At 43.8% G+C, this 25,337-nt stretch overlaps 1 protein-coding gene across 2 annotated transcripts in view; it reads right to left on the bottom strand.

Annotated features, from left to right (window-relative positions):
- LOC124595580 (protein regulator of cytokinesis 1-like) overlaps nucleotides 1-25,337 on the bottom strand; it is a 239,812-nt gene that overhangs the window by 18,359 nt on the left and 196,116 nt on the right. The window contains exons 11-12 of one of the 2 annotated variants that reach the window (XM_047134370.1): nucleotides 10,523-10,666; nucleotides 10,266-10,364 (exon numbers count right to left, since the gene is read on the bottom strand). In XM_047134370.1, the coding sequence (XP_046990326.1) occupies nucleotides 10,266-10,364; nucleotides 10,523-10,666 (243 nt within the window). The remainder of the gene's footprint in view (nucleotides 1-10,265; nucleotides 10,365-10,522; nucleotides 10,667-25,337) is intronic. The other variant, XM_047134371.1, reaches the window with a different exon arrangement.

Below are 25,337 nucleotides of genomic sequence, written 5' to 3'. Positions count from 1 at the left end.
AGGACCTTTGCCTTTAAGTTTGGAAGGTAGGAGACGAGGTACTGGCAGAAGTAAGGCTGTGAGGACGGGGAGTGAGTCGTGCTTGGGTAGCTCAGTTGATAGAGCACTTGCCCGCAAAAGGGAAAGGTCCCGAGTTCGAGTCCTGGTCTGGCACACAGTTTTAATCTGCCAGGAAGTTTCATATCAGCACACACTCCGCTGCAGAGTGAAAATCTTAATCTGTTAAGTTTGTATGATTGTATCTGGTCAGGGAATCAGCGGTTTGTTGCTTTAATTTTGGACATCAGTGTATCATAATAATAACCTTGTATTATAACAACCACCTCGTTATTAAGTAGGCCACACGGGACCTTTCCTCTGAGACATTGTACAAAAGTACCAAATTCACTGTTATAGAACTGTGATTTTTTTTTTGAAAAAAAAAAAAAAAAAAAAAAAAAAAAAAGGTACTAAAATCGCCTGGCAAGTTGACTGTCCTGGGTGCTTGAGACCAGTGTGGAAATTAAAAGCAGTACGAGTTATGGTGTAGTGTGTTAGTGAAGGAGGGCATGCTGTGAGAAACTAGGTGTGGGCTCCATTTTGTTGAGTTGGGAAAGTGGAAGGGGTCAGATGTGGAATAGGGCGATAGGAGGAGGGAGACTTTATGTACTGGTCTCTGCACCCTGGCGACTGTAGTTCGAGTTGTGTGGGCACCAGAAAGAGCTGAGCCACATGGATTTTGAGTTATCTATTTCAACTTCTGGAGTATATTTCTGCATGAATATACCAAAGATACACCCAGTACAGGAAATTAGCTTTTAGGTAAATATTTACTTTCTGAGAGAAAAAAAAAAAAAAGAAAGAGAAATCATTACTTTTGGACTAACGTTGTACCTTACTATGCAGTGTCTCTCTAGTGAAGTTAAGGATAATATTTGGTTAAAAACTGATTCCTTTGCGTCTTATTTTATCAGAAAATATCATTTTATTGTAGGCTAAGATTCTGGACAGATAGAGAGACTATCATGTACCCAGTGGCATATTTATCTACTGTGTGAATCATCAAAGTGATGATAACCCTTAGATTTCAGAATAGTCGTATAATGTTGAAACTCGAAATGAGAGTGTTGGAAAAAGCTAGCACCCAAAAGATGGAGCATTTTGCTTAACAATTGATTATTGAAGTTTTATCTGATGGTATTTACAAGAACCTACTACATCGAGTGTTTATGTGGCCCCAAATTAAGGGTTATGTCAGAAAGAATAATACAAATGTATGCTAGCAGACAAAGAATGATCGAAATGAAGCTTCACCACCAGAATGGCATTACAATGTAAAACACAAAGGTTGGTTGGTTGGGATTAAAGGGACCAGACTGCTACGGTCATCGGTCCCTTTTTCCAAATCCTAAAAACACCCACAGAGAATAAAAACGATGAACAGAATAGAGCACAGACGATACAGAACAAGAGAAATGTAGATAAAGACCAGACAAGACGAACTAAAATCACACAGAGTGTGACGGTGGTTGGCCGACCATAGGAACAAAAAAAGGAAAAGCCAACCACCGAGAACACATTAAAAACTGAGTTTAAAACCGTAGGCCAAAGGCCAGAATCAACACAAAACAATAAAATAAAACACAAACACTCAGATGAAATGATAAAAAAAACCCTGCCCGAATAAAACGTAAAACTAAGCCAGCCATAGCAGGGTCATCAGATAAAACGGCAGGGAGCGTGTCAGGCAGTGCGAACGTCTGCCTGAGCACAGCTAAAAGCGGACACTCCAATAAAATGTGCACCACAGATAAAACGGAGCCGCAGCAACACAGAGGTGGGTCCTCACGGCGCAATAAGTGGCCGTGTGTCAGCCGAGTATGCCCAATGCACAGCTGGCAGAGGACAACAGACTCCTGGCGGGAGACCCGAATGGACGACCGCCACACAGTCGTCGTCGCCTTGATACGACGGAGTTTGTTTGGTACGGGCAGGTTGCGCCATTCAGCGTAACATAAATCGAAAATTTTGCGGCGTAATAGTGCCCGCAAATCAGTCGCCGGGAGGCCAATCTCCAGAGGTGGTTGACTGGTGGCCTCTTTCGCCAGGCGGTCAACATTCTCATTGCCGGGCATCCCAACATGGCCTGGGGTCCAAACAAAGACCACAGAGCGGCTGCAACGGTCAAGAGTATACAGGGACTCCTGGATAGCCATCACCAGATGAGAACAAGGGAAACACTGGTCGAGAGCTCGTAAACCGCTCAGGGAATCGCTACAGAGCACGAAGGACTCACCTGAGCAGGAGCGGATGTACTCTAGGGTACGAAAGATGGCGACCAGCTCAGCAGTGTAAATGCTGCAGCCAGCCGGCAATGAACATTGTTCGGAATGGTCCCCTAGAGTAAACGCACAACCGACACGACCAGCAACCATCGAGCCGTCAGTGTACGCAATGCCAGAGCCCTGATACATTGCAAGGAGGGAAAGAAAGCAGCGGCGGAAGGCCTCCGGAGGGACTGAGTCCTTCGGGCCCTGTGCCAATTCCAGCTGAAGGCGAGGGCGAGGCACACACCATGAGGGTGTACGTAGAGGTGCCCAGAAAGGAGGCGGAAGAGGTGAAGCCCCAAGCCCGGAGAGAAGCTCTCGAACGCGGACCGCGATCGTACAATCTGACCGGGGCCGACGTTCTGGCAGATGGACGACCGATCGCGGGAACAGAAGACGATAGTTTGGATGCCCGGGCAAGCTAAAAACATGGGCAGCGTAAGCGGCCAGTAAATTTTGGCGCCTGAACCGAATTGGAGGGACACCTGCCTCCGCAAGTATGCTGTCCACTGGGCTGGTGCGGAAGGCACCAGTGGCAAGTCGTATCCCACTGTGTAGTATTGGGTCCAGCACCCGCAACGCAGATGGGGAAGCGGAGCCATAAGCCAGGCTCCCATAATCCAGACGGGACTGGATTAACGCCTGGTAGAGCCGTAACAGGGTAGATCGGTCGGTGCCCCAGCTGGTGTGGCTCAAGCATCTCAGAGTATTTAGATGCCGCCAATACGCCTGCTTAAGCTGCCGAATATGAGGCAGCCAAGTCAGCCAGGCATCAAAAACGACACCCAAAACCTGTGGGTCTCAACGACAGCAAGGAGTTCGTCGGCAAGATAAAGCCGCGTTTCAGGATGGACTGTTCGGCGCCGGCAGAAATGCGTAACGCGGGTCTTGGCAGCCGAAAACTGAAAACCATGCGCTACAGCCCAAGACTGCGCCCTGCGGATAACGCCTTGTAGCTGACGTTCAACAGCTGCAATGCCAGTAGAGCTGTAGTAAAGGCAGAAGTCGTCAGCATACAGGGAAGCAGAGAAAGATTTTCCCACCGCTGCAGTGAGCCCGTTTATTGCGATTAAAAACAGGCAGACACTTAAAACAGAACCCTGTGGCACACCGTTCTCCAGGACGTGAGAGGAACTATATGAGGCCGTGACTTGCACGCGGAAGGTACGATAAGACAGAAAATTGCGGATAAAAATCGGCAGAGGACCCCGAAGACCCCATCTATGACGCGTAGAAAGGATGTGATGACGCCATGTCGTATCGTACGCCTTCCGCATGTCGAAAAAGACAGCGACCAGGTGTTGACGGCGGGCAAAGGCAGTACAGATGGCCGACTCCAGGTTCACCAGATTGTCGGTGGCGGAGCGGCCTTTAAGGAACCCACCCTGAGACGGAGCCAGAAGGCCCCGAGACTCCAGTACCCAATTCAAGCGCCGGCTCACCATCCGTTCAAGCAACTTGCAAAGAACGTTGGTGAGGCTAATGGGATGGTAGCTGTCCACCTCCAGAGGGTTCTTTCCAGGTTTCAAAACAGGGATGAGAATGCTTTCCCGCCATTGCGACGGAAACTCCCCCTCGACCCAAAGACGGTTGTAAAGGTCGAGGAGGCGTCGCTGGCAGTCCACTGAAAGGTGTTTCAGGATCTGACAGTGGATGCCATCTGGCCCAGGAGCGGTATCAGGGCAAGCGGCTAGGGCACTGCGAAATTCCCACTCACTAAATGGAGCATTGTAAGATTCTGGATGGTGGGTGCGAAACGAAAGGCTCCGACATTCCATCCGCTCTTTAATGGAGCGGAAGGCCAGTGGGTAATTGGAAGAAGCGGAACTAAGAGCAAAATGCTCTGCCAAGCTGTTGGCAATTTCGTCGGAGTCTGTACAAACTGCTCCATCCAGTGAGAGCACAGGGACGCTAACAGGGGTCCGATAGCCATAGAGGCCTCGGATCTTGGCCCAGACCTGCGATGGAGTGACATGGAGGCCAATGGTGGACACATACCACTCCCAGCACTCCTGCTTGCCTTGGCGGATAAGGAGGCGGGCTCGTGCACGCAGCCGTTTGAAGGCGATAAGGTGGTCTATGGATGGATGTCGCTTGTGACGCTGTAGCGCCCGCCGACGATCTTTAATTGCTGCAGTGATCTCAGGCGACCACCAAGGCACAGTCCGCCGTCGAGGGGACCCAGAAGAACGGGGAATGGCAGATTCGGCGGCAGTAACGATGCCGGTGGTGACCGATTGAACCACCGCATCAATGTCATCATTAGAGAGAGGCTCAATAGCGGCAGTGGAGGAGAACAAGTCCCAGTCAGCCTTATTCATAGCCCATCTGCTAGGGCACCCAGAAGAGTGACACTGTGGTAGTGACAGAAAGATCGGAAAGTGGTCACTACCACACAGGTCGTCATGCACACTCCATTGGACAGACGGTAAGAGGCTAGGGCTACAGATCGATGGATCAATGGCGGACTATGTGCCATGCGCCACACTGAAATGTGTGAAGGCACCATCATTTAAAATCGAGAGATCGAGCTGCGACAATAAATGCTCAACGGTGGCACCTCGACCTCTAGCCACTGACCCACCCCACAGAGGGTTATGGGCGCTGAAGTCGCCCAGTAGCAAGAAAGGTGGCGGCAACTGGGCTATCACCGCAGCCAGGACATGCTGCGAGACATCACCATCCGGTGGAAGGTAAAGACTGCAGACGGTAACAGCCTGTGGCGTCCACACCCGAACAGCGACAGCCTCTAAAGGTGTTTGGAGAGGGACAGACTCGCTGTGCAGAGTGTGAAGGACATAGAGGCAGACGCCACCAGACACCCTTTCATAAGCTGCCCAGTTCTTATAATAACCCAGATAGCCACGGAGGGCAGGGGTTCGCATTGCTGGAAACCAAGTTTCCTGAAGAGCAATGCAGAAGAAAGGGTGAAGGCTGATAAGGTGTCGGAGCTCAGCTAGATGGTGGAAGAAACCGCTGCAGTTTCACTGGAGGATGATATTGTCCATGGCTGAGAAAGGCGTGAAGGGACTGGGAAGGCAATTTACGCCGCTTGTTCAGTCACTGCCACCGATTCAGTACCCGTGCGAGTGACATCCATGGCGTCCGAGGGACCGGCGAGATCAAGGTCCTCAGCGGACGTCAGAATCTCGACCTCATCCTCAGACGCAGAGCTAGAAGGGTGCGGTGGGGTCGGTGCCACCGCAAGTTCTTTGGCCTTAGAGGTCTTTCTCTTGGACTTCTCTCGCTGAACCTTGGGTTTCACCGGCTGGGAAGGCTTCACCGATTCAGTCTCCGGGACGGAGGAGGATCGTGAAGCCCTACGCCCGGCCGCTGGTGGGGACTTATGCCACTGTTGGCCGTCATCCTTCCCGCTGGTGGAAGCCTGGGAAGGGAGGGACCCAAGGGAACCCTTATGGGCGAGAGTAGCTGAAGAAGTTAGACGCTTCTCCGGCTGAGAAGCGGGGACGGACGTCCCCGATGGGTGGGAGGATGTTGCTCCTGAGGTAAGTGGTGCAGGAGCAACCGGTTGGGTAGAGCCCCCCCACGGGCAAGGGGGCAGGAGGAGTCGTACTGCTCATCGAGCTAGCTGGAAGTCTCGAAACTGATGGGGCTAGCACAGTTGTTGTAGCAGCTGCGTAAGAAGATGTCATTCTCACAGGATGGGGTCTGTCATATTTCCTTTTGGCCTCAGTATAGGTCAGCCGGTCCAGGGTCTTATATTCCATGATCTTGCGCTCTTTCTGAAAGACTTTGCAGTCAGGAGAGCAAGGTGAATGATGCTCTCCGCAGTTGACACAGATGGGAGGCGCGGCACATGGAGTATTGGGATGTGATGTGGGTCCGCAATCTCGACATGTGAGGCTGGAAGTGCAGCGGGAAGACATATGGCCGAACTTCCAGCACTTAAAGCACCGCATCGGGGGAGGGATATAGGGCTTGACGTCACAACGGTAGACCATCACCTTGACCTTCTCCGGTAATGTATCACCCTCGAAGGCCAAGATGAAGGCACCGGTAGCAACCTGATTGTCCCTCGGACCCCGATGAACACGCCGGATGAAATGAACACCTCTACGCTCTAAGTTGGCGCGCAGCTCGTCATCAGACTGCAAAAGTAGGTCCCTACGGAAAATAACACCCTGAACCACATTTAAACTCTTATGTGGTGTAATGGTAACGTTAACATCCCCCAACTTGTCACAAGCAAGTAACCTGCGTGACTGGGCGGAGGATGCCGTTTGTATCAGTACTGACCCAGAGCGCATTTTGGACAAGCCCTCCACCTCTCCAAACTTGTCCTCTAAATGCTCGACGAAGAACTGAGGCTTTGTGGATAGAAAAGACTCCCCATCAGCTCTCGTGCAAACTAAGAATCGGGGCGAATAACTGTTACCTCCATCCTGAGACTTACGCTCCTCCCACGGCGTGGCCAGAGAGGGGAATGTTGTCGGATTGTACTTCTGAGCATTAAATTGAGCCCGAGAACGCTTAGAGACTGCTGGCGGCTGGCCGCCAGCGAGAGAAGATGTACTACGCTTCATTGCGGATCATCCACCCTGATGCCACCTACTCCGACGAAGGGCCCTCCCCATGGGCGCCACCCAGCCGCAGCAATAGCCACCTGGCCGGATGGCCATTACCGGGAGTCCTGATGCCCCAGGGAGACGGGCATCTACTCCTTGGCATACGTGGGGAGTTAACGGCGCAGGCATCAGTAGAGTGATCCCTGTGTTGTCAGGGGGCTACAACCAACAGGGTACATGGCGGCCCCACCACAACGGACTGGCTACCGTGCTGGATGTTAGGTGACATGTGGTCCATGGTCACCATCAGTGCAGAAAGTGGCACCGCACAGCGCAAGGTGGAAAATGCACGCAGGAATGTATCCATGCCCAAGAGATGGAGAGCGGGCAGGACTGCAATGCAACGACAAAGAAGCTGGCGAAAGGTCTGATCGCTAGATGGACACAAAGCACCAAGTAAGGCGCCCTTCCCCAATCGGCTCGCTCTTCAGAAAAATTTTGACAGATGGAGGTCAAACCCAACAGGGGACCATCACATACGGCCGAAAAGTTTGAGACTCCTTGTAGTCGCCTCTTACGACAGGCAGGAATACCGCGGGCCTATTCTAACCCCCGAAACTGGAGGGGGAAAACACAAAGGCACTGAGCTTGAGGGAATGAATATGTAGATGATGATGGTGATGATAACAATGAATAGCTCATTTTTTGTTAAATTCTGACAACAGTGTTAATGCCCATACACATGCCACTGACTCACTCTCAATCACAGAAAGCATCTGTTGGTGGTATACCCTGCTGACCTACAAATGTAACTGTGTTCACATCTTACAGTTTTTATCTCATTTGATGTATTGCCTGTTGGCTTTAATCTCAGGATCTCTGGCAGATGTTTAACAATTTTGTTGGCACTTTGTCAATACAAGTGGCTGGTGTTCTGAGAGTTTCTCCCTCCATTTTTGGTAGCAGACTCCAATTACAGAATCAGAAATAACATGTGCAAGCAACATTTTTAGAACAACCAACACCACGCAGATGGACAGAATACTCAAAATAGAAAGAGTAATCAGAACAGGCATAAACAAAAATTACCATGAAAACTGACACTGGACAGCAGCTTATAATGAGCTTGATCAGGAGTAACACATTGCTCTTTTAGACATCTTGTCAGGACACGGGAAAACACAACCATCACGAGAACAAGAGAGAAATTATGGACAGTACAAATTGCAATACAAGTTTTAAAAAACAAAACTGACAAAATCAAGCAACTGAAAAAATCAAGCTAAGCTATAAACAACATAAATTTACAATGGGTAGAGTGATTTCATATGACAAAAACCTCAAGTCCAAATAATGAAGATGTACACTCCTGGAAATGGAAAAAAGAACACACTGACACCGGTGTGTCAGACCCACCATACTTGCTCCGGACATTGCGAGAGGGCTGTACAAGCAATGATCACACGCACGGCACAGCGGACACACCAGGAACCACGGTGTTGGCCATCGAATGACGCTAGCTGTGCAGCATTTGTGCACCGCCGCCGTCAGTGTCAGCCAGTTTGCCGTGGCATACGGAGCTCCATCGCAGGCTTTAACACTGGTAGCATGCCGCGACAGCGTGGACGTGAACCGTATGTGCAGTTGACGGACTTTGAGCGAGGGCGTATAGTGGGCATGCGGGAGGCCGGGTGGACGTACTGCCGAATTGCTCAACACGTGGGGCGTGAGGTCTCCACAGTACATCGATGTTGTCGCCAGTGGTCGGCGGAAGGTGCACGTGCCCGTCGACCAGGGACCGGACCGCAGCGACGCACGGATGCACGCCAAGACCGTAGGATCCTACGCAGTGCCGTAGGGGACCGCACCGCCACTTCCCAGCAAATTAGGGACACTGTTGCTCCTGGGGTATAGGCGAGGACCATTCGCAACCGTCTCCATGAAGCTGGGCTACGGTCCCGCACACCGTTAGGCCGTCTTCCGCTCACGCCCCAACATCGTGCAGCCCGCCTCCAGTGGTGTCGCGACAGGCGTGAATGGAGGGACGAATGGAGACGTGTCGTCTTCAGCGATGAGAGTCGCTTCTGCCTTGGTGCCAATGATGGTCGTATGGTGTGTTTGGCGCCGTGCAGGTGAGCGCCACAATCAGGACTGCATACGACCGAGGCACACAGGGCCAACACCCGACATCATGGTGTGGGGAGCGATCTCCTACACTGGCCGTACACCACTGGTGATCGTCGAGGGGACACTGAATAGTGCACGGTACATCCAAACCGTCATCGAACCCATCGTTCTACCATTCCTAGACCGGCAAGGGAACTTGCTGTTCCAACAGGACAATGCACGTCCGCATGTATCCCGTGCCACCCAACGTGCTCTAGAAGGTGTAAGTCAACTACCCTGGCCAGCAAGATCTCCGGATCTGTCCCCCATTGAGCATGTTTGGGACTGGATGAAGCGTCGTCTCACGCGGTCTGCACGTCCAGCACGAACACTGGTCCAACTGAGGCGCCAGGTGGAAATGGCATGGCAAGCCGTTCCACAGGACTACATCCAGCATCTCTACGATCGTCTCCATGGGAGAATAGCAGCCTGCATTGCTGCGAAAGGTGGATATACACTGTACTAGTGCCGACATTGTGCATGCTCTGTTGCCTGTGTCTATGTGCCTGTGGTTCTGTCAGTGTGATCATGTGATGTATCTGACCCTAGGAATGTGTCAATAAAGTTTCCCCTTCCTGGGACAATGAATTCACGGTGTTCTTATTTCAATTTCCAGGTGTGTATTTGGCCAACACATAACTGAAAAACGATTTGTACAAAATTGTCTAAAGCAGTGCAATGAAAGACAACAAATGTAAATAAATAATAGATAAATTACTTATACATTGCAAATAATTAACCTGGAAATGGTTTCCTTGTTTCTACAATGTTCTGTTTCAAGAACCTCCACACCACGAGAAAACAATATAACAAACTAATTTTATAGTGATGCTACAAAAAGGAAATACGTTTGGATCTGTACAATTTCCTCAATCTTATGAAGCCAGATGCATTTAATGAAATGTAATATGACTGACACAGCATAACCAACATAATACCCCAAACATGCAACCCACAAGTGACACCACAGGTTATGGTCAAGCTATCCTACAACCTTGGCATATAACCACAAACAGCACTATCCAATGACACATGGTAGCCACTGGATGTTGCCCTCCTTTCACTATTGAGTGAAGACTTTCCTTAGTCACGAACATTTTCCATCAATCAGACATGTTATTTCAGAATTGTACTAAATCTACAGGCGTATTCCTGTAGGTGTAGTTTAAAGAATCGAGTTAAAGTAGTCAAATTACATCTGCTATAGTGGAGAATAATCCAGTTCCAGCATTTTCAGGTCTTAATGAACTAGATGATGCTCTCTTACCTTGAAAACAGAATACGTTCCACCATCGATCTCCCCAATGCCAGAAACAAATGTTTCATTCATATTTGGCAGTGGTGACAGCAGCCTACGACGTGTCACCTGAAAGATTAGGGAATAAAAAGAAACAAATAAATAAAGAAAGAAAGTTTGATAAATGGTATCTAATTGCAAATCTCTCAAAAATAACTTACCTTATTTGTATATGTCTTACCAGCTAAATTTTTAACCTAATTTATAACACACAATACAAAACTCACATTATTACGACAGTCTCTCTGGGGCACTAATTCATGTGGTTTTGGCCGGTATGCGAACTGCTGTTTCTTGTGTGATGATGTACTTTCAAAATCCAATTTTCGTTTCATTCCACCACTTTCTTTTGATGAGGGCTGTTTTTTCTGCTGAAAGCAAAATTATAATGGTTAATAAGTTACTAAAATATTCAAATAAATAAAACACTGTCTCCACAGTTCTGTTCATTTTAGCGGAGGAGAGTGGGGCTCCAGGAGCAGCAGAGGAAACTTTATGTAAGTTGGCAAGCTATTCAGATTTCAAACTTATAAACACACATAATCTGGAAACTATGAGAGGATAAATGATATTTTTAATTCTAAGTCTAACCGATTCTCTGCCCCATCTCCAGCAATAAAGTTAAATGTTCCGTTGAGTTGCTGCCGGTAGTGTGATCAAGTGTGCATGAAGCATGCTTGCTTGCTGGTGTGCCAGTCTGCAACTCAATGGGTTATCTTTAAAGTGAGTACCAACCTATCCTTTTCCTAATATTGTTTATATGCCAACTGGGAGTTCCCATTGTTTGGCATCACATCTCATTCTTGTACTTTTCACTATGGGTACTTCATTTTTCAGTTCTCTAGTACAATGCAAAACCACAATGTAAGGAAAAGATACATAGCTACTTACCATATAGATGACATGTTAAGTTTCAGACAATAACAATTAGGAAGAAACTTACATATAAGCTTTCGACGACAGCCCTCTTAAGAAAAACAAAGAAAAAGTGAAACACACAGACATTTATTCACATAGCAAGCACACTTCACAGACGCATGACCTCCATCTCTGGTAGCTCATTTCCGAATGCCACATGAGTGAGATGTGCTTCCATGTGTGTGTGTGTGTGTGTGTGTGTGTGTGTGTGTTTTTCAGACAAGGGCTGTGGCCAAAAGCTAATGTGTAAGTGTCTTAATTAAGGCTGTCTGCAAATTAGTGTGTCATCTTTATGTTAAGTAGCAATCTATCTTTTCCTTACATTGTTAGCATGAAATAATAATCTTTAGTCTTGGATTTGGAGTATGAATCACAACGTCAAACTGACCCTTTTCATTGCTTATACAAAACGTCTACAGAAATCACTATCTAGTTTTGGTAAGCAAAATACATGTGCATTTATCAAAGTAAGTTCCAGAAGTTTTAGGTCTTTCATGAACTTGACAGTACTCATATTCTTACCTCAAAAACAGAATATGTTGCATCACTGATTTCCCTATCACCCGAAATAAAACTTTTATTTAAATTTGAAAATGGAAAAGCGAGAGAGAAGCACATTAGAAGGATCATACCTTGTACGTGATTAGTAGGGATACGGAGGAAAAACAACCTAAAAATCTTTGGTTATAGTGCTCTGAATATTAAAAACCAAACACACAAGCTGGTTAAGGTCGAAGGTAAGACTTCAGTTGCATCAACAGCAGATGAAACAATGACAGAGGATGAAAACACTGTAGTGGAGTGCATTGGGAAGTACTTTTTCTGAAAATAATTGCAAGTCCTTGCAACTGAAGATTTTTTTTTAGAGGAAAAACAATAATCAAAATAATAAAATAAATGCCAAAATTGCAGAATTGCTTTTCTGTACAAACAAAAAGGAAACACAGTGTGACACAATGCAAATTTAGAGCACTGATGTCTACTATTAAACTGTATTCCCATTAACTGTCATGCATTATCAGATGAATACAATAGGAAGGATCCTCAGAGCCAAAATCTCACAGAATAAACAAACAAATAAATGCAAAATCTCAAAACTATATGCATGATTTGCCTGTGTGAAATGAAATCATCAATTTGGGGGGGGGGGGGTCACACACACACACACACACACACACACACACACACACACACACACACACAACAACAACAAAAAACACAAAGAACACAATTGACATTACAAAAAATGTTATAAAATTATTTCTGTACCACTTTAATATAGGAAACTTCAACAGTAAGTGAAAATGCAAATTTCTTAAAATTGTTAATTAGTTCATAAGCTATTTATCAAGAAACTGCAGAGTTTATGAAGGGTTAATATTCCCGTAATCTTTTCACTTATGTTGTTGCACACCCATACAATTTTTTCTTTCACCAACAAGCTGTAGTCTTCTATATATATAACCCTGAAAATATTCCACAGAAAAAAACCTGTAATTATAAAATCTAGAATTACCTGTGTAGTGAAAAAGTTAGGCATACTAACCAAATGTGAGCTACCATCTGCCAAAAATATGTTTCAATATCCAGAACGATTTAAAAAGATATGGTATGCTTTATGAAAAACCATCTAATTTTTTCTTTCACCAGCTACCGATGGCCCTCCACTGAAAATATAACTACAGTCGTATCGTTGTTTGCGTGGGCAAAGTGAGTGCAGGATTTTCTCAAGACTGAAGACAGATGTAATGTCCTCTCGAGTCAAGAGAAAAATTCAATATATTACCTATATTCATACGCAGCGAAGTATGAGCTAACATGCACTGAATGCAAACTCATGCTGTGTCATGACCTGTATTTTTCGTTGCAAACTATTCGAATTTGTTGTTGTGAGGTACATAATCTCTAAATATCACAGTAACTAGGGCAATTAACAAGAAGACAGGCAATTCATTATGAAGCGTACATAAAAAGCCATACTACACAATCTATTTTTTTCACAGAAGAGTTTCTGTACAACAAATTGTCATGCTCCCTTGGTTTAATATGATGCTTGTGCTTGGTACAACACTCTGCAACTGTGCTAGTTGTCTGATCTATGTAGATGCAGCTGCTTTTGCAAGGGACACAATACACACCGGGCACATGAAGAGCTATGTCATATTTAACAGGGCACAATATATCTCGTGTCTTGGAGGAGGGCGAGAACACTGGTCTCAGTCCATGTCTCGGCAGCACATGTCCTAACCTGCTGTTCATTGGCCCACAGTATGGCACGAAAGCAGCTGACTTGGCTCTTCAACTGATTTACAAGGCATCCTTATTTGGTGGCATCTGAAAGCAACTGCAAAGTTTCCTTTGTTACAACCATTTTCTCTAAACACATGTCTCAAGTGATGCAATTCAGACTGTTGGTGGTTGTCATCAGAAATAACTTTTGCTCTATGTATTAACATGTTCAGAACCGTTAACCTGTGTACACGGTGGTGAAAACTATCGGCATTCACGTACCGATCAGTGTGAGTTGGTTTCCTCTACAAGGAATGACCAGGCCGGGGCCTCCTGCCTTCCACTCAATTAAAACATAGAAGAATGGTAGCTTGCCATCCTTCTCCATCTCAACGGTAAATTTAACGTTGGGTGGGCACCATTCATGTCATCAGTGAACTGCTGCAATGTATTGTCACTGTGAGGCCATATCAGAAAGCTGTCATTGACGTGCCTTAGGAAGCAAAACTGACATAATGCCACCAAGTTCATAACCTGCTCCTCTAAGTGCTCCATGAAGAAATTCATGACTGCCAGACACAGTGTTGGGGCCATCACTGTGCCATCCAACATTTCATAACATTTGGTGCAGTACAAAAAACACTCACAAAAATGAAAGTAGGCCGAAACGACGTAATTGTTAAATAAAAGTTGCGTCACTTTTTACGAGGGTGCCACTACAAGACACGCAAAATTTTTTGGTCCAACAGTTTGACGTGGAACCATCAAACTGTTCTGTCATGTTTTAATGGCAACATACTTCTTTTTAAAGATAGTAGATAATCATGTACCCAAAAATCTTGTTGAATCATATACACTGTCACAAGTTTATGTGAATTTAAGAACTACATATGGTTTATTGATGGCTCAGTTTACTCCTTTTTTGATTATTTGTTTCCTATGATTGACGGTCAAATCATTAAGTCATTGCAGAAAAAGTAACATGATCAATAGTCTTGTCCTCTCTTTTACAAGTTCAAAAGTGTACCTTAAGTTATTCTGACAAGTTTGTAACAGCTTTTTGCTTTTTCAGGACCTGTTAATCTAACTACTAAGTTCACTGATAGTAGCAATTTAATCACTGAAGATCACAGGATACTATGTCTTGTGTCTTTTGCAGTCAGTCTCCTATTCATTTCTAAACTCTTCTCCCACAATTAGTTTGCTCTTTGCTAACCTATAGTTATTTTACAGCAGACTTGTTTACAGTGACTGCCCTTGTCTCTTAGCTGGATTATATGACAACTCATTGCCAAGCACCCCTGTATGACACACACACACACACACACACACACACACACACACACACACACACACACCGGCCATTAACTTGAGGGGAAGTAGAATGGCAAACTGTTATGCTGGGTTATTGATAAATATTGCAATTCCTGATCCTGTTCCTATATGACTGTCTAATTTGCTTCCATTTGTTCATACACAAGCACATCAATACTACAGAGCTTCCCACACACTCTTTTGAAGTCTGCTATGTGGGGACGAGGGGCTAATTTATGAACTGTAGTACAGCATATACAATTTGTTTGGTATCTGTGTTCCAAAATTTGACCATTTCTTATTCTTAATATGTATGGATATCAGTCCTGCAGAAATTCACAACACTTCATTTCATCTGATCTGATGATGAGGCCTTTCACTGTAACCAAATTGATTATTCTTTGTGTCATCTTAATTTTGGTGCAAGCTGTATTATTGTTCTAGAGCCTATACCGATACTAGAGAAGTAAACAACAACATAAGTAATATTTCTCATTAGCTGATAATTATTAGTGCTTCAGTGTGTTGGCCCCAACTGAGTACAGTAGACACCCAGGCACATTACTTAAAGTTATCTCTCTCTCTCTCTCTGATATTGAATGTGTTTATCTATGCAAACACAGCGTTGAGTATGAAATTTGGATATTATGAGGGTTATTCGGAAAATAAGGTTTATTTATTATAAAATTGAATCGTCACAGATTTTTCAAAAAACTGTTTTTATTTAATTCCTTACATGTTTCTTCATTTTTGTACAGAGTTTTCTTATTTGTTCATACATCTATCATAACATTCTAGGAGCTTTTGTATCCTTATGTCATTGATGTCTCCCGCCTAAGAATAACCTGTTTCTAACTGCTGATTTCATGTTGTCATCTGTTGCGAAGCATTTGCTGCTGAGAAACTCTTAAGTAGTTGTACAAGTGAAAATTGCTCAGTGCTAAGTCTGGACTGTATCTTGGGTCCAATCTGTTCCCATCCAAACAATCTACATCTTCATCTACATACAAACTCCGCAAGCCACTGTACGGTGGACGATGGAGGGTACCCTGTACCGCTACTAGTCATATTATTTCCTGTTCCACTTGCAAATAGAGCAAGGAAAAAATGACCGTTTATATGCCCCTGTATCCCTAATTTCTCATATCTTATCTTTGTGGTCCTTACAAGAAATGTATGTTGGCAACAGTAGAGTCTCTCTGCAGTCAGCTTCAAATACTGGTTCTCTGAATTTTCTCAATAGTGTTCCTCGGAAAGAACATCTGCTTCTCTCCAGGGAGTCCCATTTGTGTTCCTGAAGTATCTTTGTAATACTTGCATGTTGTTCAAAACCAGCACTAACAAATCTAGCTGCTCGCCTCTGAATTGCTTTGATGTCTTCCTTTAATCTGACCTTTTGCAGATCTCAAACACTCGAGCAGTACTCAAAAATAGATCACACTGGTGTCCTACATGCAGTCTCCTTTGTAGATTGAACCACACTGTCCCAAAATTCTCCCAATAAACCAAAGTTGACCATTAACCTTCCCTACCACAATCCTCAAATGCTTGTTCTGTTTCATATCACTTTCCAGCATTGCACCTAAATATTTAAATGATGTGACTGTGTCAAGCAGGACACTACTATTAATTCTGTAACTGAACATTACAGGTTTGTTTGTCCTCCTCATGCGCATTAACTTACATTTTCCTAGCTAGCTGCCATTCATCAAACAAACTAGACATTTTGTCTAAGTTATCTTGTATCCTCCTACAGTCACTCAACTTCGACACTGCTGCCCATCCTGTCCACTAGATCACTGACACTGACCAGGCAGAACATTATGACCACCAAACTACTATCAATATAAACCAGTCCAGGTGACAGCAGTGTCACCTGGCAAGGAATGACTGGTAGTCAGACACATGCACAGTGCCTGTAGTATCAGTGAGTATGCTGTACATGTGTAGAATGGGAAAGATGCGTTATCTATCTGAGTTTGACCAAGGGCAGACTGAGATTAGCCCAGAGGCTTGGCACAAGCATTTCGAAAACTGCATGACTTCTGTTGTTCAAGAAGTGCTGTGGTGATTGTCTTCAACATGTGGTGAAACAAAGATGAAACCAGAAACCACGTCCATACATCGTGAGGTTGGGCGGCCATCCCTCATTACAGAGGTTGGACAATGTAGGCTGAGCAGACTGCTAAAATGGGACAGGCGGCTAACTGTGGCGGAACTAACATCACACTTTAATGCTGGGCAAAATACGTGTGTGTGTGTGTGTGTGTGGGTGTGTGTGTGTGCGCGCGCCAATGACAGGGCATGAATCTGCTGTCTTAGACAGAAAATCCATCGTCTTCCAGTGGAACAAGTCCTTTGCACCTATACTGTGGGATAGAGACAAGCTGGCGGCAGCTCCATTATGTCCTGGGGAATATTCATGTGGGCATCCATGGGTCATGCGGAGCTTGTGCAAGGCACCTTGGCAGCCAAGGCATATCGTACACTGGCTGCACACCACGTACACCCCTTCATGATGATCATGTTTCCTGATTGCATTGACATTTTTCAACAAGATAATGCACCGTGTCACAAGGCCAGGAGTGTGTTGAAGTGGTTCTAGGAACACAATGGCGAGTTCCAATTTATGTTCTGGCCCTCCAAATCACCAGATCTGAACCCTTATTGAACACGTCTGGGATGTGTTTGAATGTGGCTTCAGAGCTAATTACACCCCCCCCCCCCCCCCCCCCCCCGGAATTCACAGCAATTAGGTGACTTGTGTGTGCAGATATGGAGCCAACTCCATCCAGCAACCTACAAAGGTCTCATTCCTTCAATGTGTTGCCGCTATTATCCATGCTACAGGTGTACATACCTACACAGGTAGGTGGTCATAATTTTCTGGCTGATCAGTGTCTGTATGTATAAGACAATAAAGAGTGGTCCTATCACACTTCTTTGAGGCACTCCTGACAGTACCCTTGTCTCTGATGAACACTTTCCATTTAGGACAGTATACTGCGTTCTATTACTTAGGAAGTCTTTGAGACACACACATATCTGGAAACCTGTTCCATATACTCATACCTCTGTTAACAGTCCACAATGGGACAAAGTGTCAAATGCTTTTCAGAAATATGGGATTTGCCTGTTGCTGTTAATCCAGAATTCACAGTATATCATTGAGAAAAGGGCTAACTGAGTTTCACTTGAGCGATGCTTCTAAAACCCTGATTAGTGGATAGAAGCTTCTCTGTCTCGAAGAAATTTATTATATTTTAACTCAGAATATGTTCTAGAATTTTGCAGCAAACTGGTTTTAAGGGCATTGTTCTGTAATTTGGTGGGTCTATTCTTTTACCCTTCTTATACACAAGAGTTCCCAGCACTTTTTTACAGTCGCTTAGGGGACTGCGCTGGGTGAGAGATTTGCGATAAATGCAAGCTAAATAAGGGGCCAATAACATAAGCACCCTTTGTAAAACCGAATTGGGATTCCGTCTGGATCTGGCAGCTTATTTGTTTTTAAGTCTTTCAATTGTTTCTCTACACCAGAGATGCTTATCCAGTCCAGTCCATTCATATGGTACTCTGTGCAATGGTCAAACAATGGTATGTTTGTATGATCCTCCAGTGTGAACACTTTCTTAAACACAAAATTTAAATCTTTGGATTTAATTTTGCTATCTTCTACTGCCACATCAAACTGGTGAATGAGTGATCGGATGGAAGCCTTAGACACACTTAGCGATTTTACACAGGACCAGAATTTTCTTGGTTCTCGGACAGGCCTTTTGCCAAGGTATGACAGTGGTAGTTGTATGCTTCATGCATAGATCTTTTCACAGATGCACGAATCTCTACTAACCGTTGCCTGTCATCATTTGTGTGTAGTTCTTTCTTGAACTGAGAATGCAACAGCCTTTGTTTTCTCAGCATTTCCGAATTTTGTAGTTAAATCTCAGTGGTTCTTTTCCATCCTTAATCCATTTACTAGATCTTATCCAGGGCATGATTTACAATCTATTACAACTTTGCCCGTAATTCTGCTATGTCCATCATACAGGAACTAAATGAGGCCATCTTGATGCTAACAACTGTTTATCTGATCTTTCTATCAGAAACACTCTCTTAGCATTCTTGACTAATTTGTTAACTTTCATAACCATAGTCCCTATGATGACATGATCACTACATAGTCCCTATGATGACATGATCACTAATCCCAATTTCTATACTGATGCTGTATGTAAAGATGGCCACAGAACCCGCGCACAAGGTGCTGTTAGTGCTGACATGAGCCACAACTTGCAGATGACAGCACCCTGCATGCCTGACAACCACAGGCAAGACTGCCTCCACATCTTTGATGAACAATGCTGGCAGACATACCGAGTGCGCATTGGCTTTCTTTCCAGTCCTCGCTGTTATCTTCCTATGGGTTCCCGATAACTAAAATCCCCTGCCCTGATATGCTGCTCTGACCCTGCAGAAGGAATGGCCACTTGTTCACACACAAGCCGAATAGGCGAGTTCAGACGGCCAGCTCCAAATTGGTCCTCCACCTCGAGCAAAGCGAACACCATCCCACCACTCACTCTGCTGTCAGGACAGATCCACCACATCGGGCACACTAGGAGGTGCCTTGGCAACAGAGCCCATGGGCAAAACAAGTGACAACTGAGATGTCCCATGCAACATACTAGATACTCCACTACTGCAACACCCTTAGACAAGAGCGTAATGAGGCACATTGTAGCCAAAAGCGCATTCAACTCTTGAAGAACTGTGGCCACCTCCTCCTACATCTGCACACGTATTACCCATGTTAGAAAGACTAACTGAAGAAGTAAACTATAGAAGCAAACAGAAACCCACATACACAACTTCCTACACTCCTAGTGTGTCACCAATGAATGCCGATGCCTTAATGAGCTGTGTAGCTGGCTGATCAGCAAAAATGAAAATTCGCTACAGACTGCCTGAATTTACACTTACAGTTACAATGCAAGATGAAACCTCTTAAATAGAAAGACATGTGTAAGTTAGGAAATTTGATCAGAAATAGTGTGTGAATGACAGAAGGCCACGTCAGTTATTCTGTACTACACACTGAAGTTTAGTCAGTGTAGCACAGTAAGCGGCTTTGTTTCTTGTTGGCCCTTGCATATAATTCACTAACAAGATTCCATGTTCATCCCAAAACATGGTTGCTATAACCTTGCACGTTGAGATTGTCTGCTCGACCTTGACTTTTACTACCGTATTTACTCGAATCTAAGCCGCACTTTTTTTCCGTTTTTTGTAATCCAAAAAACTGCCTGCGGCTTAGAATCGAGTGCAAAGTAAGCGGAAGTTCTGAAAAATGTTGGTACGTGCCGCCACAACTTGCCGTCGAATATATGTAGCGCTATACAGGCATGCTTTGCAGGCACAAAGATAAATACTGGCGCCAAAACTTCTGCGTCAATAAATAAATAAAAAAAAAGTGTCAGACGAGCTTTGTTTCCTCCGCCCCAAGTTTCGACCACTGCATTTTCATACATTATCCATCGAAGTAAATACAAATTCTGTATTGTTCATCTTTGAATGTTGCAACGTTTCAATGTACTACGAAAATCCGACTGGCAAGACTGTTAGGAATGTTTGTCAATATGGCCAACTTTACGTTCTGAATTTTTTCCTACGTGTGAGAAGAGACGGTTGCCAATAGGAACTTTTAAGAATTTTGAATCACATGCAGTATTCTCTTCACCATAAGAATAATACGAATATAAACATATTGCCATGTATTCTTTCGTGTTTGCTGCTATCTCATTTAAATTCTGTCGGCTTAATAAACTACGAAACTAGAGTGAGACAACAACAAACGCGGAAGAATATACATTTCATGTTTATTTTAGTATTATTCTTATGCGTAATAGTGATACAGTCAGAAATGAAGCACGGCAATTGACTAGATTTTTAAATCTAAGATGACTCTAATTTCTGTGCAGAATGTAATGTACTAAAGAGGCATCTGCAAAGATTTTCAAACGGAGAATTTTCGCTAAACTCTCGTCCAGATCTTCTATCTATCATATGCAGTCTATTATTTGGTTCTTGTCAATCATTATCAAAGAACGCAGCAGTGTAAGTAACAACAAATAGCAGTCTCTTGCCATTGTTTCGCTAATGAGACGATTCCACTACTTAAAAAAAAAAAAAAAAAAAAAAAGCGGCGGTAGCACGCACAAAAGCAAGCCATGACGCGAGCGGCGACAGGCCGTAAACATTATCAGAATGCGACAAAGCATCTTCAGCTTAGAGTGACGTCAACACCTATAACAAAGAGAACGGCACTTATCAGATCAAAGAAAAATAAGCAATCAATTCAAACTAGACAAAGCACGTGAAAAAGGAAGGGTACCCGTATGAATACGGACGGAGCGCCTGACATAGCAGTGGCTACCTGAGAAAGCTTAGCTGCTAAGCTTACGACTCGAACCAAACTACTGTAGCTGTACTGTCATTCATTCGACCTAAATTGTGTCTCATATTACAATGGACCAACATTGTTTCGATTTGAAGGTGCGGCCTAAAACTTTTCTCCCCCCTTTAATTTCGAGTCTCAAATTTCATGTGCGGCTTAGATTCGGGAAATTTTTTTTCCCTTGATTTCAGTCTCATTTTTCAGGTGCGGCTTAGATTCGAGTAAATACGGTAGTTTTGTCATGTGATGCCATAACACTGACTGATGTTAAGACTCTGGGGCCACGTTAGATGATGGTGTTTGGTTTGTGGGGTGCTCAGCTGCGCGGTCATCTGCGCCCGTACAAAGTCCATTTTTACACAGGCCTTTTTTTTTTGTTACACAATCCAATCTAGCCACTGTCACGGAATGATGATGATGAAATGATGAGGACAACACAAACACCCAGTCCCTGTGAAGAGAAAATCTCGAACCTGGGACCCCGTGATCCAGAAGCAGCAAAGCTAGCCACTAGACCATGAACTGCGGACACCTTGTAAGAAACCCAATTCTTTCGTCTTTTTCCCACTATTCCCTCCTTGTTTCCTTCCCTACCTCATCCTACCTACATCAGCTCAGGCAACTGCTTTCAATAATCGAGTATCAAATATTTATTTGTCTTTGTCACAGCAACAGGATGTGTGTCTGTGCAGTTGTGCATACTTTTGGTAGGAAAAGAGCTAGTGCTCAAAAGGTAGTGTCAATGCTGATTTCTGTTAGGTGTTTCTGTGCTCCGTGAAGAAATCCACTATAGGCGAGTGGTTGCCTTTCCATTATTGTACATATTACTCCATCCAAGAATTTCCATTATTGTTATAAACATGACCTGGGTATTATTTAAAGTGCAAAGCTGAGTCTGATAGGGTGTAAAGAGTTTCTGAGCAGCAATTTGCTGTGGAAAATATAGACTTGATAAACGTGGTAATGCGCTTTTAGTAAGTATGAAATAAAGATTGTGTATGTACATCTTCTTCCTCAGAACTGATAAAACATGAACTTTTTGCATGTATGAGGTTGAGACTCTGCCTAGGAATGAAGTGGTGAATTAAAACAAACCACGCGCAGCTTTCTGTGAATTTGTCAGGAGTAATGTTCAAACATTAATTTGTATTTCATTTACTAAATAGGAATAGGGACAGATTAGGGTGCATAAATATTGCCGTAGGTTATATAAAGACTGTTTCTCACAAATCATGATCAGTTAAATGTGTCTTGTGAAGATTGTGATGTCACACGTCTATGGACCTAGTGATTGAGAGAGTTACTGAAATAAGAAAACTGCCCACATTATTATACCACATTCACATTAATCACATCATTTATGAGACACAAATGGATCTTCATGGCAAAATGGAAGCTTGGCAAACTTAACTAGAAGCTATTCTGCCAGTTGATGATCTCTGACTACAGATAAACCATTTACTACAGAGTAGATCCCACCACTGACAATTCAGTGTTTCACTTACAATCTGATAATGAAGTTCTCAGGGAAACTTACAAGGCAGCCTGGGCTTTTGTGTAACAATAGGCATCTCTTTGCAGTCATGGGCAGATGGCAACACTGTAGGCATTCCAGTTCTGACTGCTGTAGAGAACCTATTACTGTGCTTCAACATTTCTGGAGCACAACAACAAGAGCAAAAGAACCACCCCCTTTTCAATACTTCTAGGAAGCTATGAAGAAAGGGAAGCTAAAAACTGATTTCACTAATACAGACATATATACCTCTTACCAATATGGGAGTTAAAAGCTACCTTGTCTGTACTAAAGAATGTAGCTCCTGACCATGACAGTTTTCACACTACGGCCTGCAACAACTAAACTGCCAATACAAAGACATCTTCCAAAACTTTTTAACCAATTCTGGTCAAAGACACTGCTCAAATCTGAAGAAAGAAAACCACCACCAACAACAAACTACAGCTTCCTCTCATGAAACAAGGGACACATCACAGTCCACAAATAATTATCATTGCATTTCACTTATCAGGTAGCCAGGAAAGAATTTTTAGCTCTATGTCAACAACCACTTTGTGAGGGTGTTTGAAACCAAGAACGTTTCTCTCTTTCGCTGCGCTTACAGAATATACAACCCGATCAAACTGGAGAGAGCTTGCTTGGCATACTACACAAATTAACATTTACTGTACAGCTAATGATCTCATTCATATCTTCTACTTTATTGTGATTTTTTTACATGCAGTCACAACTATTCTTCACGTTGTTTTAGGTATGAAAATTATGTCATAGAGGAAGTTATTATGGTACTATTATTTTTATGCTGCTTTTAATAGTTGTCTGTCCACAGCTAATGTGGAGTACACTACTCTTTACACGTGGATGGCTTCCCCTATTATCTTCTGTTTTGCCATTACAGCTCAGCAAATGCAGCAGACTCCAGATTGGAGAGATGGAAGGAAAATAATGATATTATTTGCAAAAAAGTGTATTTGCAAAAGTTTTACACATCAGCATTATTTACTCTGAAACACATGACCTACACCCAAGAGTCACTTTTCCAGCGTTTAAACATATGTTGATGTGTGGCCTTATAATTAACATTGGATCAAAGAAAGTGGTCAAAGACATCTTTTAACTCTTGTTTCCATAATAAAGAATTTAGTTAGATTGGTATTACACTATCATATTTCTTTGTCAAAGTTGATATGTCAAATATTTATGTCAAAGAAGTTTGATGGTTTAATAGGGAACTTTGTCAAATCTCGCCTGCCGTCAAATAAATATAATCAAATCTAGGGCCTCACAGTAGATTTGATCATAAAAGTCAATTGTCTTCTGTTCACTGCAATGTGAAATGTTAACATTTGACCAGTAGTGTGTTTGTAAACATGGCTGTGAAGTTTAATTTGTGTATGCCTTCAACAACAAAATTAATAGAAATTATGAAGCTGATGAGGCACTTTACAATTTAAGGCACCGTGAGTACAAAAATAGATTAAGAAGACTGGAGAGCTACAAATAAATTGCATGTGCGTATGCATGTGTTTTGGTAGTGTAAGGGACACTGTGTTCTCTTGAGAACTCGTATATTGAGTCAGAAAGTCGCTTACTGGATTCAGTTAATTTTCTGCCAGAAACAACTGATTGTAAAGGTAGGAGGTGTTACTGTCAGTAGACGTCCCATCTCAGTTCCCCCTCAATTGCCTCAGGAATCAACAGATCTGGTACATCAGTGAAGGTGGCAACTACAGACGGAACAGAAAGGAAGGTAGCTAACACGCTGTCACCTGGAAGAAGAGCTGCTTTGAACAGCCTGAAGGGGAGGAGGATTCATTGCATATGTCTGCCACCGAATCGATGACTGTGATCAGTGACTTCCGACTTCTTTTAGATGAGCCTATGCTGTGTTTCATATAAAACAGACAGAATCAAATTCTTGGTATGAAATAAAAACACCACGGAGACAGTATCACTGTAGACAATGAGGAGACAGTATCACTGTAGACAATGAGGAGACAGTATCACTGTAGACAATGACTGGTATTATGAACATCCTAGGTGCTTTTTGTGCTTACGTTGTTTGCTTGAGTGACTTTTTGTCACATTCTTAGGGATCTAATTTTATCAGGGATAAAATGACAAGAAATAGATTTCACGAACTTACCATATTCCTTCCCTTTAATAAAAAGTCCTAACACATTCCAAGCATTCCCACTGTCAAGTTTTCTCTTCTTTCTGGAATACAGTATAAGTTCGTGCACAATTGCCTCTGGTGTTCCCTTCCAGGTGAAAATGTTGCAGTTGATGACCTGTTACCCTCAAGTAAAGCAATGTGCATGCTTACTGCACGATTACCCAGTTTATGCCAAACAAACCAGACATACATGGACTAAAACTCTGGACAGCTGGAGGCATGAAATTTCATGTAATTTTCAATGCCTTCCGTTACCTTGGTAAGGAAATAGTCTGACCAGACAACCAAACGCTGGGAGAGTACAGCATTCCTTGGCTCATAGAGCCACTTCCCAACCAAAGGAGGAATGTAACAACAGACAAATCCTTCACATCCCTTCAGCTTGCCAAGAAACTTTAACAGAAGTGGGAACAAGGCAAAAAATTCACT

Source organism: Schistocerca americana, chromosome 2, assembly GCF_021461395.2.
Source record: "Schistocerca americana isolate TAMUIC-IGC-003095 chromosome 2, iqSchAmer2.1, whole genome shotgun sequence".
NCBI classification, from domain to species: domain Eukaryota; kingdom Metazoa; phylum Arthropoda; class Insecta; order Orthoptera; family Acrididae; genus Schistocerca; species Schistocerca americana.
This window is presented reverse-complemented; position numbering and strand designations above follow the sequence as displayed.